The sequence below is a fragment of the Artemia franciscana genome, chromosome 3, assembly GCF_032884065.1.
Source record: "Artemia franciscana chromosome 3, ASM3288406v1, whole genome shotgun sequence".
NCBI lineage: Eukaryota > Metazoa > Arthropoda > Branchiopoda > Anostraca > Artemiidae > Artemia > Artemia franciscana.
In genome coordinates, this window is record NC_088865.1 from 32,052,721 (window position 1) to 32,069,479 (window position 16,759).

The window sequence follows — 16,759 nt, forward strand, 5'->3', positions numbered from 1 at the left end:
TATTTCTTACAAGTATTATTGGTACGCCTATTTTTAGTTGTAGCACGTGTGGTGGAAACCCTGAAAGATCTATGGAATTTAAAAATTCAGATGGATAATTAACCACTTCATTTGGTTCCAAAACTGTGTCGACTGACTTGTAAAGGACTGCCTGGTCTCGAATCTTGGTCAAAACAATATTGTTGATTTCGTGGACGTCTATATTTTTGGGTGCGAGAATCGCTCTTTCACTTAGCCATTTATTATTTTTATAATTTTTAGAATATTCGGAAATACTTTTTCAATCAATTAATTTTTGGACGTCACTAAATTACAGAAATCAGCAGGTAGTTGTATACGTCCTGAAATTGAGTCTATCGTATCATAAATGTCTTTTTGTTCCGACGTTAACTTGGAAATGTTATTTTGTACATACGACAATAGATCATTCGTACTGAAACTTTTTTCACGATCCAATTCTACACATGTCAAAACAGCAGCGATACGGTTAGGTGAGGGCATTCCCAAATCCTGAAGAGGTTGTTTGCCATACGTACGCACAAATCTTCTATAATAACTAAAGTGTAGTTATAAATTTCTGATGTAAAATCAAAAGTCATATCTGACGTCTCTAACTGTTTTCGATGGAGTATATCTTCGGACATTTTTGACTTATATTTTTCCCATAACTCTGTAGGAGCTGATGGAGAGCAAGTTGTTAAAATGATGCCAAACAATGCACGAATTTGACTTGGGGTTGACGTTTCGCACTAATGGGGAATATGGAACAACCCACTGGTTATCTACTTCGATGGTGGTACCGTTGCCATTGTAGGTTCTTCAGTCATTTTACAATTAGAAATTTCTCTTTCAACGGTCTTCTTACAATTAAAAATTTGTCTTTGAACGATATTCTTAAATACCTGTGTCCTGGTCGTCATTTATATTCCCTGTGTCCCGGCCGTCATTTGTGTCCCGGTATCCCAGTCTGTAATTTCTCTTTGAGTGTCCCGGTCGTTATTTATATTCCCTCTGTCCCGGTCGTCATTTGTGTCCCGGTCTGTAATTTCTCTTTGAGTGTTTTTTCTTTTTAGTATTTTTTAGTTTTTTACATTTTTTCTTTTTTCAGTTTTCTTTTTCTTCTTTATTTTTCAGCTTCACTATGAAATACATATCGCCGAACCTTTGTTTTTTTTAACTAAAATCTGGTAGGCATTGATGACCTTATCCGAGTCAAAATCCCAAACCCAATCATCATCGCTATCATTTTCAGTTTTGATATGTTTTGACTCTCGCTGTCCAGGTGGATCTTCATCTAACTGCGCGGTTTTGCGTTCTTTAGCCCTCAAGCCTGTTTCCTTGCTGTTCTTTTGATTCCTCGGCACGCTTTCTTTTCTGACTTTCTCTATCAGCAGCAAGTTTTTTGGCATAGACTCTTTGAGCATCTTCATCGGCTTTTGCCATTGTAAGTTCATCAGTCATTTTAAACTTAAACATTAATAGATTTCTACGTGAACATATATGTCTTAAATATCTTTAATGACGTCACCGTCATAGCAAAAATGACGACAACTAACTTCATGACGTCAGCTGACACAGAAACATGACGTCACCTGATCCACAGACAGACACACAGACAGACAACTTATTTATATCTTCTATATATATAAAAATAAGTTGTCTGTCTGTCTGTGGATGGATGGATCAGGTGACGTCACCTGAAAAAACTGGATCAGGTGACGTCAAAACTGAAAAAACTAAAAAAAGGCAAAAACTACAAAAAAAACTAAAAACTAATAAAAAAAATAAAAAAGCTAAAAAACTAAAAAAACTAAAAAAAGGCAAAAACTACAAAAAAAACTAAAAACTAATAAAAAAGCTAAAAAACTAAAAAAACTAAAAAAAGACAAAAACTACAAAAAAAACTAAAAACTAATAAAAAAAATAAAAAGCTAAAAACTAAAAAAAACTAAAAAACTAAAAAAGGTAAAAAACTAAAAAAACTAAAAACTAAAAAAAACTAAAAAAAAGGAAAAAACTGAAAAATAAGCTAAAATAAAGGTAAAAACCAATAAAAAACTAAAAAAAAAAACTGAAAAACTAAAAAAAGGCAAAAACTACAAAAAAAAAACTAAAAACTAATAAAAAAAGTAAAAAAGCTAAAAACTAAAAAAAACTAAAAAAACTAAAAAAAGGTAAAAAACTAAAAAAAATAAAAAATAAAAAAAAACTAAAAAAAAGGAAAAAACTGAAAAATAAGCTAAAATAAAGGTAAAAACCAATAAAAAATTAAAAAGAAAAAAAGGAAAAAACTAAAAAAAATTTTCATCTAAAAAACTAAAAAAACTAAAAAAGGTAAAAACTAAAAGAACTAAAAAAGAAAAAAATAAATGACGAAACTCAAAGAGAAAGCGACCAGGACAAAAGGAATGTTCGATTAGCAATCAACAAAGCACCGGGACACAGGGAGTATAAATGACGACCAGGACATAAGTAAAAAAAAAACTATCTATATATATAAAAATAAGTTGTCTGTGGATCTGTGGATCGTGGATCAGGTGACGTCACCTGAAAAAACTGGATCAGGTGACGTCAAAACTGAAAAAACTAAAAAAAGGCAAAAACTACAAAAAAAACTAAAAACTAATAAAAAAATAAAAAAGCTAAAAAACTAAAAAAACTAAAAAGAGGCAAAAACTACAAAAAAAACTAAAAACTAATAAAAAAGCTAAAAAACTAAAAAAACTAAAAAAAAGGCAAAAACTACAAAAAAAACTAAAAACTAATAAAAAAAAATAAAAAAGCTAAAAAACTAAAAAAACTAAAAAAACTAAAAAAAGGTAAAAAACTAAAAAAACTAAAAACTAAAAAAAACTAAAAAAAGGAAAAAACTGAAAAATAAGCTAAAATAAAGGTAAAAACCAATAAAAAACTAAAAAAAAAACTGAAAAAACTAAAAAAAGGCAAAAACTACAAAAAAACTAAAAACTAATAAAAAAAGTAAAAAAGCTAAATAACTAAAAAAACTAAAAAAACTAAAAAAAGGTAAAAAACTAAAAAAAATAAAAATAAAAAAACTAAAAAAAAAGGAAAAAACTGAAAAATAAGCTAACATAAAGGTACAAACCAATAAAAAACTAAAAAGAAAAAAAGGAAAAAACTAAAAAAAATTTTCATCTAAAAAACTAAAAAAAACTAAAAAGGTAAAAACTAAAAGAACTAAAAAAGAAAAAAATAAATGACGACACTCAAAGAGAAAGCGACCAGGACAAAAGGAATGTTCGATTAGCAATCAACAAAGCACCGGGACACAGGGAGTATAAATGACGACCAGGACATAAGTAAAAAAAAAAATTAACAAAACTAAAAAGAAGGTAAAAACTACAAAAAAACTAAAAAGAAAAAAAAACTAAAAACTAATAAAAAAACTAAAAAATCTAAAAATCTAAATAAACTAAAAAAGAAAAAAAAAGGAAAAAAATAAAGGAGAAAAACAAAACTAAAAAACGAATGTATATACAGACCGGTACACCGGGATACAAATGACGACCGGGACACAGGGAATATAAATGACGACCGGGACACAGGGACACAACTACAACGGGGACACCGGGGGAAACAGGGGGATATAAATGACGACCGGGACAAAAAAACTAAAAAGAAAAAAAAACTAAAAACTAATAAAAAAACAAAAAAATCTAAAAATCTAAATAAGCTAAAAAAGAAAAAAAAAAGGAAAAAAATAAAGGAGAAAAACAAAACTAAAAAACGAATGTATATACAGACCAGGACACCGGGATACAAATGACGACCGGGACACAGGGAATATAAATGACGACCGGGACACAGGGACACACATGAAATTAGTTGCCATCATTTTTGCTTTGAAGGTGACGTCATTCAAGTTATATAAGACATATGTTCGCGTAGAATTCTATTAATGTTTAAGTTTACAATGACTGATGAAGATGCTCAAAGAGTCTATGCCAAAAAACTTGCTGCTGATAGAGAAAGTCAGAAAAGAAAGCGTGCCGAGGAATCAAAAGAACAGCAAGGAAACAGGCTTGAGGCTAAAGAACGCAAAACCGCGCAGTTAGATGAAGATCCACCTGGACAGCGAGAGTCAAAACATATTAAAACTGAAAATGATAGCGATGATGATTGGGTTTGGGATTTTGACTTGGATAAGGTCATCAATGACTACCAGATTTAAGTTAAAAAAACAAAGGTTCGGCGATATGTATTTCATAGTGAAGCTGAAAAATAAAGAAGAAAAAGAAAACTGAAAAAAGAAAAAAGAGAAATTACAGACTGGGATACCGGGACACAAATGACGACCGGGACACAGGGAATATAAATGACGACCAGGACACAGGTATTTAAGAATATCGTTCAAAGACAAATTTTTAATTGTAAGAAGACGTTGAAAGAGAAATTTCTAATTGTAAAATGACTGAAAAACCTACAATGGCAACGGTACCACCATCGAAGTAGATAACCAGTGGGTTTACGGCCAACCTACCATCTTCAAAGATACCACGATAGGAAGACTCTACACCGTTCACCCCAATCAACATGAATGCTTCTTTCTACGCCTGCTTTTGGTGAATGTACCCGGTCCGACATCCTTTGAGTATTTGAGAACTGTAAACGGTACTATACATGACACTTACCGTAGTGCATGCCAAGCTCTGAATTTATTGGAGAATGACCAACACTGGGATAACTGCATCAATGACGCGTGCGAAACGTCAACCCCAAGTCAAATTCGTACACTTGCTCTCCATCAGCTCCTACAGAGTTATAGGAAAAATATAAGTCAAAAATGTCCGAAGATATACTCCATCGAAAACAGTTAGAGACGTCAGAAATGACTTTTGATTTTACATAAGAAATTTATAACGACACTTTAGTTATTATAGAAGATTTGTGCGTACGTATGGCAAACAAACCTCTTCAGGATTTGGGAATGCCTTCACCTAACCGTATCGCTGCTGTTTCGACATGTGTAGAATTGGATCGTGAACAAAGTTACAGTACGAGTGATCTATTGTCGTATGTACAAAATAACATTTACAAGTTAACGTCGGAACAAAAAGACATTTATGATACGATAGACTCAATTTCAGGACGTATACAACTACCTGCTGATTTCTGTAGTTTAGTGACGTCCAAAAATGAATTGATTGAAAAAGTATTTCCGAATATTCTAAAAAATTATAAAAATAATAAATGGCTTTTAGTTATTATAGAAGATTTGTGCGTACGTATGGCAAACAAACCTCTTCAGGATTTGGGAATGCCTTCACCTAACCGTATCGCTGCTGTTTCGACATGTGTAGAATTGGATCGTGAACAAAGTTACAGTACGAGTGATCTATTGTCGTATGTACAAAATAACATTTACAAGTTAACGTCGGAACAAAAAGACATTTATGATACGATAGACTCAATTTCAGGACGTATACAACTACCTGCTGATTTCTGTAGTTTAGTGACGTCCAAAAATGAATTGATTGAAAAAGTATTTCCGAATATTCTAAAAAATTATAAAAATAATAAATGGCTAAGTGAAAGAGCAATTCTCGCACCCAAAAATATAGACGTCCACGAAATCAACAATATTGTTTTGACCAAGATTCGAGACCAGGCAGTCCTTTGCAAGTCAGTCGACACAGTTTTGGAACCAAATGAAGCGGTTAATTATCCATCTGAATTTTTAAATTCCATATATCTTTCAGGGTTTCCACCACACGTGCTACAACTAAAAATAGGCGTACCAATAATACTTTTAAGAAATATCAACCCACCAAAGCTTTGCAATGGCACGCGACTTGCCGTAAAAAAAACAATGGAAAGCCTAATAGAGGCGACAATCTTGACAGGGCCTTTTGAGGGTAAGGCTGTTCTTATTCCTCGCATTCCCATGATTCCAACGGATCTGCCTTTTCAATTTAAAAGATTGCAATTCCCAATTCGATTAGCATTTGCAATCACCATTAACAAAGCTCAAGGTCAATCATTAGAAAAATGTGGTATAGATCTTAATACTGATTGTTTTTCCCATGGACAATTGTACGTTGCATGTTCGAGGGTCGGTAAACCTGACAATCTATTTATATGCAGCGACAATTGGACAGCGAAGAATGTTGTATATTCGCAAGTTTTACGCAGTTAATTTGTATTGTATCCATCTATCTATCTATCTATATAAAAACGAGTTGTGTGTATGCATGTTTGTTTGTTTGTAAAAAGAGCGTTAGCATATGACGTCATTATTAGTGCATACGGCTTTGTATATGCACAGACAATGGGAAAGCCAAGAATGTTGTATATTCGCAATTTTTACGTAGTTTAACTCCTGCAGACGAAATGAATGCTTGCCTGAAAAATTCTAATTTATGGGCACACGTAAAAATATTAAAATTAACTACAAATATGCGTGTCCGATTGCAAAACGATGATTCTGGTCAAACATTTTCAGATCAATTGCTGGCAATTGGAAACGGAAGGCTTCCAGTAGTGGGAAAGCCAAAAATGTTGTATATTCGCAATTTTTACGTAGTTTGAAACACATATATAAATCTATCTATATTCACAGGTGGGACACAGGGACACAACTACAATGGCGCGTAACTAATATGGCGCGTAACGACTTACGCGCGCGGGGGGGCTTGGGGGGGCGCGAAGCGTCCCACCAACTAGGTGTTGGGGTGGCGCGAAGCGCCACCCCAACAGCTAGTATATATATATATATATATATATATATATATATATATATATATATATATATATATATATATATATATATATATATATATATATATATATATATATGGTCATAACTGGAACTGTCTTAGTAATATTTTTTTGTATGAAAAATGCGTAAAATAAAAATGCGTAATATATATATATATATTTATATATTAAACGGTATGGAAAATTGTAATGGCATATGTCTAAGATGGCTACTCGGGGAAAATAATATTTTCTGGAAAATAATTCTAAAAATATCTATGCTTCAATTTTTTTCCACTGTACTGCTCATGGTGCTAGTATTATTGGCATTCTCATTTGTAATTCAACAAAATATGTAGCCCCTGAATTCAGCCATGAATTTTTATTGTGTAAACGTTACAACTAAAGATATAATTCTTTTAAGCATACTATTGTCTTTATTTTACGCATTTTTCATACAAAAAAATATTACTAAGACAGTTCCAGTTATGACCATTTTTCTTTGGACATCAAATACAGAAATAAAAAATAACTTCAAAAAGTTATTAGTATTTTTAAAAACTCAGCAAAGAGAACGTTACGCAATACACTTTTCCAGGTGCTACTTAAGGCGACTTACCAATTAAATATTGGACGTAGTTAGAAGGTGTAGAGGAGAGTTCGTCCTTCTCCCAGTATCCGTCAATGATGTTAAAATACTTATAAATAACTGTTTTTGTAGCTTGCTTCACAGGTTCTTTAATGAGCTCTCTCTTTTCAATGGGCTTTGCCTGAAAAATAAAGTCCAATTTCAAACTAGGATTTATTTTTCTTTTTCAGCTGCTTTTCTTATAGTTTAGTTTATAGTTAGTCTTATAGTTAAGTTAGGAGTCAGACTCTTTCAGTGGATTTGAGCATAGATTCGAAATTTGAAGCACTAAAATAAAATTAGGATTTGGTATCCAGTCAGTAGCTGACTCCAGCCTGCTATATGATTTCAAAACCTGCATTATATTCTAAGAGGAACTGTATTATGTTCTTAAGAATCTTTTCCGGATATTTGAGGCATTTTTTTTCTTAAACTGATGCCGAATCACAGGTTTTGAAGGACCTATACTACTACTATTACTACTAATACTTTCAACAACTCACTGCAGCACCAAGCCACCTGAGGCCAATACAACTACACATGCTTTTGCTCCATCCCATTCTATTTAAAACCTCCCCATCTACATCTTCTGAAAAAGTTCCCTTAGTTTTTCCTTACAACATCCTTCCATCCCATTGGGGATGTGCTCTGTTTCGTTTTCCCTAGAAGGTTTGTTGGCAATCTGTCATCCTTCATCCGCACAACGTGGCCTAGCCATTTCAACCTTTCTCTAATTATAGCCCTTTAAAGCGCGATTGAACTAAATTTTTCGTAGAGCTTATAGTTTGATATAGAAAGAGTCAATCGGGTACCCAAGACGATTCTTAAGAAATTTCTCTAGAAAAAATTTAGAAAATTTTCCTTTGTTCTTAGGAGCGCCCATGCTTCATAACCATATTTGACCACTGTCATCACTGTAGAAAAAAGTTTCTTCCAAACTTTTTTCAACTGTAAAAAAATACCCTAGGCCTAAATCTACTTTTAACACACTATTCTACTTTAAGCACCTTTACTGTACCCATCGTCTTTACTAATAATACTAACTAGGTAAGTGAAGCTGTCCACTAGATCGATCTTCTCGTTACCTAACATGGCCTCTTCACCTGCACCTATTCCTAGCATTTTTAACATTAATTTTCAAACCTTTTCTTGCACTCTGAACTCGCAATACCTCTAAAAAATCATTCAATTGTCTAACATTTTCATTTATAATGCTTAAATCATCAGCATAGTGTAACTCTCGAAGAGTTTTACTCCCCCAATTGATCCCGGATTCTCTCCCATTGCCTTTGCTGTGCTCCTTAGGATGATGTCCATCAAAATGATCCACATAAATGGGGATAGGGCACAACCCTGCTTAACTGCTAATTTAAAACGATAATGACCTCACAAAATGACCTATAGCCAATCGTTATTGTTTAAAACGTGTTTAAACAGTCTAGTTGAGTCAAATTACACTTTATTGGTATATTTCCAGGTATTCTATCGATTTTTACAGTATTTAAACATAAAAAGTCATAATGACGGATTGTTGCTAAATTATCAACCCTATTATATTGAAAAGTGAAGAAAATTATGAAATAAATTTTAAATATGCCTTTAGTGATACCTACAAAATAAGTAGAAAAAAACGTAGATAGCGCTTATTAAGCAACATATGGCTATATTCTTTCATGGGCATATCAAGAATTGAAAAATGTAAAAAAAATGAGTGGATTGCATAGGATCGTTGGCTTAATCAAGGCAAAACTTTTTGATTTGTTATCTTATATTATTAAATTCCTTATTTGTTGTTTAGAGCTTACATTCCTGTCTACAATCTTTATGTTTTTGAATCTTCATTAATAAGGAAATTATAATATTAATAACGCAATGGCAGCAATGTTGTACATTATATCTCTTAAAAATTTTAAATGATTACAGACAAAATAAGTACACTGGCACTAAAAGCTTAGGCAATATTTAGATTGGAACAGATTGAAAAAGGCTGCGAACAAACCTACACGTATGTAGAAATCTCTGGGTAGTTGCGCGGAAATCTAAAAAAGCACAAACATCTACATCTAATTTAAAAAAGTAATTGAAACATGTGATTAAAAAAAAAAAAACACACAAAAATCTACAGCTCTTTTATTGCTTTTTATTGTTGACATAAACCTGTGCAATTAGAACAATTATTTTTGATAAAAGATTGATTAACACATACTTTTCTAGTTCTTTTGGAAGTTCAAGTTTTGCTTTCCAATTATAATTTTCCTGTTGGTTTACTCTATCGTTAGGGAATTTCTATCACTCAATTGGTTTAAGTAAAACAGGAAACATGGCTTTGTAGAGAGAGATACGTGTGATATTGCAACAGTTTGGTCATAATTGACAATGGGGCAAAATGTCACGTATATTAAAGACACTGCATGCTAAAAATTGAAGCCGTGGATGGTTCGTTCAAATGGCGAACAGAAAACAATTAAGAATAGGAAAAATGTGTTACTCTTGAAAAAACCAACGATTCTACCGTTCTTTTTGTTCATATTTGATTGTCTTCCAGACAATATTTAAATCAACCATCAAGCTGTTAGAAAAATATTTATAACAAGGTATCAGAGTTGCAAAGATATTATTCGTACAAAGTGAATGACTTGTAATAAGATTAAAGTTAAGATGAAATTTTTCTTAGCGCAGCAGCATTTTGTAGAAAATATGTTGTTGTTTTGTATGTGAAGAAAAAAATTTATGTCAACAATAAAAAGCAATAAAAGAGCTGTAAATTTTTGTGTGTTTTTTTTTTTAATCACATGTTTCAATTACTTTTTTAAATTAGATGTAGATGTTTGTGCTTTTTTAGATTTCCGCGCAACTACCCAGAGATTTCTACATACGTGAAGGTTCGTTCGCAGCCTTTTTCAATCTGGTCCAATCTAAATATTGCCTAAGCTTTAGTGCCAGTGTACTTATTTTGTCTGTAATCATTTAAAATTTTTAAGAGATATAATGTACAACATTGCTGCCACAAGGTATTTTCAGAGTTGCAAAGATATTATTCGAAGGAAGCTAATAAGCAGCATAGCCAGCGGGGAAGGGGAAGAGTGTCCGGAAATATCATCTTTCCTTGAATTGCATAAATTTTGTTTTACACCGAAATTCTTCCTTTCACAGATTTTCAACCCAATTTGTGGCACTTCAGCCCAAATTTTGATCACCCTTCCCTCCCCAAGGTGTATTTGCTGGGTTTTACTTGGGTTCAATGAGTTAATGAGTTTTGACTTTACGATTTTCCTTTTAAGCTTAAGTAATTACTCAGTTTGAATATGTTGCAGTTGAAAATTTAATCAAAAGACACTATATTAAAATAGTAGATCACGATTGGTATAATCTCCTTTTACAATAGATCTGTTTTCGTTTTATTCATTTCAGTGCTATTTGGCTTGCCCTTTTATTAGTCGAGTCTCTTTCTAGTTATGTCTCTTCTGATATGTTCTTATATATTTTCTTATATTTATATGTTCGTGCTCCGTCTTTTTCATTTCGTATGATTGACGGGTTTTCAAGTAAATAAAGAAATAAATATTTATATTAGTAAATCATTATAAGTATATCTAAGAAAAACATACATTAATCTATGTGAGTATGCTTTGTGATTGCTCTATTGATTAGCTTGAATGCAACTGATTTTTTTAAGAAGAAAAATCTGGGTACCTTATATATTTTGAAAGTTCTCTCAATGTCCTGACGTTTTTCTGTTCCAAGTGATGTTTCAAGGACGCCGAATGTAATTGAGCCTTCACTTGCCACATCCAGGCATATATCCTAACATAAAAATCATATGATTCCAATCATTTCTTATAGCAGTCTTATAGTGTTTTATTGTCGTTGAAACTGGCTGAAAACATTTTGAGTGCAATTTAAATGCTAGTAAATAAGCCGGTATTTCACTGTTTATACACATAATTAAGAATGAAATAACGTAGATTCTTATAAAAATATCAAATCGCATTCAGGTTAGGAAGTAGGAGGGACAGAGATTCCCAATGTATTTTCAGGAATTTCCTGTTCATCAAATTTTCAGTTTACTCAGGTATTCCTAATTCTTTTGAATTTTGCATAACTTTCAAGGTCAAAAATGTCTCTTTATGACTGAATATCTTTTTTTAGAAAACAACCTTCCAAGGTTGAATATTGTCAATTCAAGTCAACCCTGACAACCCTTAGGTTTAAGGAAGTTTATGACCTGATGCATTTATCTTCGGGCTGAGCTCACTTGTTGGTAAGTGACAGAAAAACATAATGAGTAAAAAAAAGACATCAAAAGGTAATTAAATTTAGGCACTGGTGCCGTTAAGCATAACCATAATATTAAATTGAGGGATTCGAGTTCGAATAATCAGAATACCTAAGAATTGCGGTTCAGGCTATTTTTACTTGGAAAGCAATTGCAAAATTCTAGAAAAAAGACAGCCAGTCCTCTTAAATTTCCAAGGAAATGGAAGCTGAATTAAATAAAGATTTGCAGGGTTTATTTTTCTACAACCTACACAAATCCTCCAGGAATATCATTTTAAGTTTTCTATTGTGATGGTTTCTAGATGGACGACAGTTCTGCTCTCTTGAGTGACTTGGAGGTAAATTATGTTTAAAACCCCATGTTTTTAAATCCCTGCTTGATTGGGGACACGGGTCAGACGAAAAGAAAATACGGAACTGAAAAAATTTTTCTTTTGAACATTAACATGATCCATGTAGGAATTTAAAAGCTAGCACCGTGGACCCTTCACCGTTGCCCATTTGAGCTAAAAATTAAAACCGTCTTTAAAGTTATAAGAGATCAAAAGGAGAATCTAAAAATTATGGACAAGTTTAGGCTTCTAGCAGAAAAACACTAGAGGCCCTTGAACTTTTTCTGCTCTGAGACCAGCTTCTGTTACTGGTTTTGTTAGGTCCCTATAAATCTTTGTTCATCCTTTTGCAATTATTCTGAACAAAAACGAACAACGACAAAGTCTATCTGTACAAAGCCTGAAACTGTATAATCACAGGGTCCAAGGTTCAGCCATAACCATATAATTTCTTTAAGGATATGGTCATGAGGATATCCTTTTTTGAAAACATGCTTTTTGATAATAATGTTTCCGCGTCTAAATATAAGTTGTCATTTCCTTGGACTTTTTCTCACCCCTGTGCAAATTTTCTCGCCCCGGTCCTGTGTACAAAACCCAAAATATTCTTATTTTGTATATTAGCCCTACAATTACTACTATCATATTTCCCTTGTCTCACCAAATTTAATAGATCCTGCAATATATCTGCGGCTCTGGAAAGAGATGCCTGAGTCACAAGAAAATAATTCTCCCATTGATTGTTTTCTAAGAGACGAAAAGACTCAATTTCAGCTGTTTCAAATATAGTTTTCGTTGTCATTTGCACCGCATGCCAATAGTCAGCAGCCATCTTGGGTGGAAGCCGAATCTTCGTTGGTTTTATCTCCTAAAACGGAATTTCAAGCTATTTTTTCATGATTTGTAGATAAACAGGAAAGAAAAATAAAGCGAAATGTATTTAAAAATACAAGTAAAGCAATAACAAGTATAAAGAAAAAAAAAACAAATATAGAAAAGAAAAAATTATAAGTCTAATTCATTTAGACTACGGGGGGTATATAAACACCCTGGGAACCACTCATGGCCCACCAGTTCTATCGTAGACACAACCATATGGAGTGAGATATATGAGATATATTGTTTTTTTTTTTTTAAGCCAGGATGGCTATGGAAGCCTCCATAGCCTTCAATTTTCAGCCATGAACGGAGGAGAAGAAGAGGATATGAACAATCTTATCTTAGTCTTGTATTTATTATTGTCACGGAGATTAACATAATTGGCAGAAAACGTTAAAAAAGTAAAACTATTTTTAGGCTTGGCTTAATAGCAATAAAGACGTAAGGTTGTTGTCCTCATAAAGTGAAATTAGAGAAAAATCAGACAAAGGATAATTACATGTGCTATGTTTTGCTTCAACTGTTCTGATCCTTCTTGTACCGAGTGAATCCGTCGTAAGCCGCTCTTTTGACTTTTCGGTCGGAATAATAGATAATCCTGATCTGAAAAAAAACAAGATAGATGAGAAATATTGCACAAGAAGTTTCTAGAAAAGAATAAATGAAAACTGGTCAATTTTCTTTGGAAGAGATAATGCTTTAATTTTAGTTGAACAAGAATTATTTCATTTACATTATTTTAAAAACTAAATTCACACTGTCTGTGGAAAGTTGCCCCGAAATATTTGATTCAAAACCTTGCAGATTATAGTGTAAGGCTAATAAAATTATAGGCTATGAAAAAATTTGCACTTTACTGAAAACATAGAACAGTAAAGAATTTCATTGGACTGTAGAAATGTAAAAGCTTTTAGATTTTTTTTTTCAATATTATGAAAAGAAAGTGGTACAGGACATTTGTATACTGTTTGAATCCGCTTTATTTGGTACCACTATTGCGGATTGAGCTCAGTCCAAGAACCACCTCTCATTTCGGTTCTTTGATGTGTATTTCAAGATTATTTTGTAGATTAATCTGCAATTTAGCCGGTTTCTCGATGGATTGTCGGCTCTTTACCATATATTCTTGTTTTTTATTCGCAGACTTTTTGGCTTCGGTAAAGTGCTAGTTTTTCATTTTCCGACTAATCTGGTATACAAAAATACCGCCAATCGGTTTATTTGGATTAATCATCCTTGTGTGGGCTTAGAAGCGGTAATTCTTTTTTGTTTTGGGTTTTAATTTACATTTACTTACATGAGAAAAAAAAAATCATTTGAAAACCTGGTTTCTTAGAATTAGCTCATTGACCAAAAAAAATTGGGCAAAATTCCATTGACTTTTGCAATATAAAAATCCGGCCTTCAAACACCATTTGAGTACATGAAGGCCTTAAGATTTTGGTAGTACCAAAGTACATTAAGATATGGTAGTAGTTTAGTTCTGCTGAACTTTGCCCACTTTACCATGAATATTATTAGATAAAATGAATGAACAAAAACCTTCTTTTGGAACCTTGTTTCCTGAAAGCAAAATTCTTTTACCTGTAAAAGAATTGATTTTAAAGAAAATCGACTTCGCAAAATTGCATGCTCCTAGGTTTCTAATGGCAGTGATAAATTCACTCTCACAAATTCCAGAAGTGTTTCTGACAATAGTATTAGAGATGTTTTAGAACTAGTATTAGTTTAGTATTAGAATTAGTTTAGTATTAGAACTAGTAAATGATATTAATGTAACTTCGTAGAATGGCGTGTGAAAACAACAAGTTTCAAAAACCAAGACATATATAATCTACGTTAGACACAGAAAGATTTTAAGAAGAGATAAGCACATCGAAACTATTTTTTTCTTATAAAAGTGGGCTATATTTCATTTTAAAATGCCAAAAATGCATTGATGCTTGTTTTGAAGCATTAATTTTATAACACGAGCTACAAATTTATTTTTGAGACCCATTATTCTGACGAAACAAGGGGAAAGGATTGAAACACAGAAAATGGGGATTCTATTTCAGTTTGTACAAAACATGCTGACACAATAATTTTGCTCATCCTGGGCGTTTCTTCTATTTTACTTGAAGAAAATGTTAGTACTGTTTTATTGTCAAGATTTACTTCTGCTTTATCTACACAACTATCAAACAGTTCGTGGTAACGAACTGTAGTAAGGAGCGACCCGGCTCAGTAGTAACCAAAACTCTAAAAAATGGAATTTTGATTTTGATACCAATAGCTACATCAAAAGAATCAAATTTTAATGCTGATTTTAAATATATAAATCTAATCAAGTTTAGTCTTACCCATCAAAAGTTACGAGCCTGAGAAATTTTGCGTTATTTTAGAAAATAGGGGGAAACACCCCCTAAAAGTCATAGAATCTTAACGAAAATTACACCGTCAGATTCAGCGTATCAGAAAACCCTACTATAGAAGTTTCAAGCTCATATCTAAAAAAATTTGGAATTTTGTATTTTTTGCCAGAAGGCAGATCACGGATGCGTGTTTATTTGTTTGTTTGTTTTGATTTGTTTGAGCGACATTAAAACCTAAAACGAACAGAAATTACTTCGTATATGAAAGGGGCTGCTTCCTCATCAACGCCCCGCTCTTTACGCTAAGGTTTGATTCTTTCTCTTAACTCTACTTTTTATAACAGAAAGAAACTTTAGCGTAAAGAGCGGGGCGTTGATGAGGAAGCAGCCCCTTTCGTATATGATGTAATTTCTGTTCGTTTAAGTTTTAATGTCGCTCCTTACTTTCCGCTAAAAAAAATTGTTTTTTTATTTATTTCTGAACGTTTTTGAATCAATGCATGTTTTGATTTTGGCTCTCCACAGATGAATAATTAAAACGAAATTTGCATATTTATTGTTTTTGCTAAATGGCTTTCTTATAGTTTTGATCGAATGATTTTGAGAAAAAAGGAGCGGTGGAGGAGGCCTAGTTGCCCTCTAATTTTTTGATTACTTAAAAAGGCAACTAGAACTTTCAATCGTTTACGAATGTTTTTATTAGTAAAAGATATACGTAACTTACAAATTAGCTCACGTAACGAACTTCTGTATTCTCATGTTTTTATTACGTATATGAAGGGGTTCACCCCCCTCGTCAGTACCTCGCTCTTTACACTAAGGCCTAAACTAGATCAAGATTCTAGGACCACTGGGTCGATATAGGAAAAAAAAAACAAAAAAAAAAACAAACAAACAAATAAACACGCATCCGTGATCTGCCTTCTGGCAAAAAAATTCCACATTTTTGTAGATAGGAGCTTGAAACTTCTACAACAGGGTTCTCTGACACACTGAATCTGATGGTTTGATTTTAATTAAGATTCTATAACTTTAAGGGGTTGTTCCCCCTATTTTCTAAAATAAGGTAAATTGTTTCAGGCTCATAACTTTTGATGGGTAAGACTAAACTTGATAAAACTTATATATTTAAAATCAGCATTAAAATGCGATTGTTTTGATGTAGCTATTGATATCAAAATTCTATTTTTTAGAGTTTTGGTTACTATTGAGCCGGGTCGCACCTTGCTACAGTTCGTTACCACGAACTGTTTGATTACCCTCATTGTATTGTTAAACATAAACATTCCTTATAGTATATTCTGCCCTATTTAACCAAGCAAATGTGTAAGTATTTATTTATTTATGTATATTTATTTATTTATATGTATTTATTTATTATTTTGTCGAAAACCGATTCATACCTTTTTTGAAAAATGGTACACTGAGATGTTCTGGCCTGAAAAAAAAAACGAACTAGATTGGTCAGTAGTTAGGAAAATTTGTTTAGAACCTTAATTTTGAAAAAACAACAACAATTTTTTGTGCAAATGAAGTCACATTCAACTATCTTCATATTGCAACTTAAAGAG

At 32.5% G+C, this 16,759-nt stretch overlaps 1 protein-coding gene across 3 annotated transcripts in view; it reads right to left on the reverse strand.

Moving 5' to 3' along the window:
• The window catches only part of LOC136025167 (uncharacterized), a 93,553-nt gene that overhangs the window by 37,405 nt on the left and 39,389 nt on the right, over positions 1 to 16,759 (reverse strand). For 2 of the 3 annotated variants that reach the window (XM_065700930.1, XM_065700931.1), the window contains exons 6-9: positions 13,334 to 13,437; positions 12,617 to 12,823; positions 11,039 to 11,149; positions 7,337 to 7,487 (exon numbers count right to left, since the gene is read on the reverse strand). In XM_065700930.1, coding sequence (XP_065557002.1) covers positions 7,337 to 7,487; positions 11,039 to 11,149; positions 12,617 to 12,823; positions 13,334 to 13,437 — 573 coding nt within the window. The remainder of the gene's footprint in view (positions 1 to 7,336; positions 7,488 to 11,038; positions 11,150 to 12,616; positions 12,824 to 13,333; positions 13,438 to 16,759) is intronic. The other variant, XM_065700932.1, reaches the window with a different exon arrangement.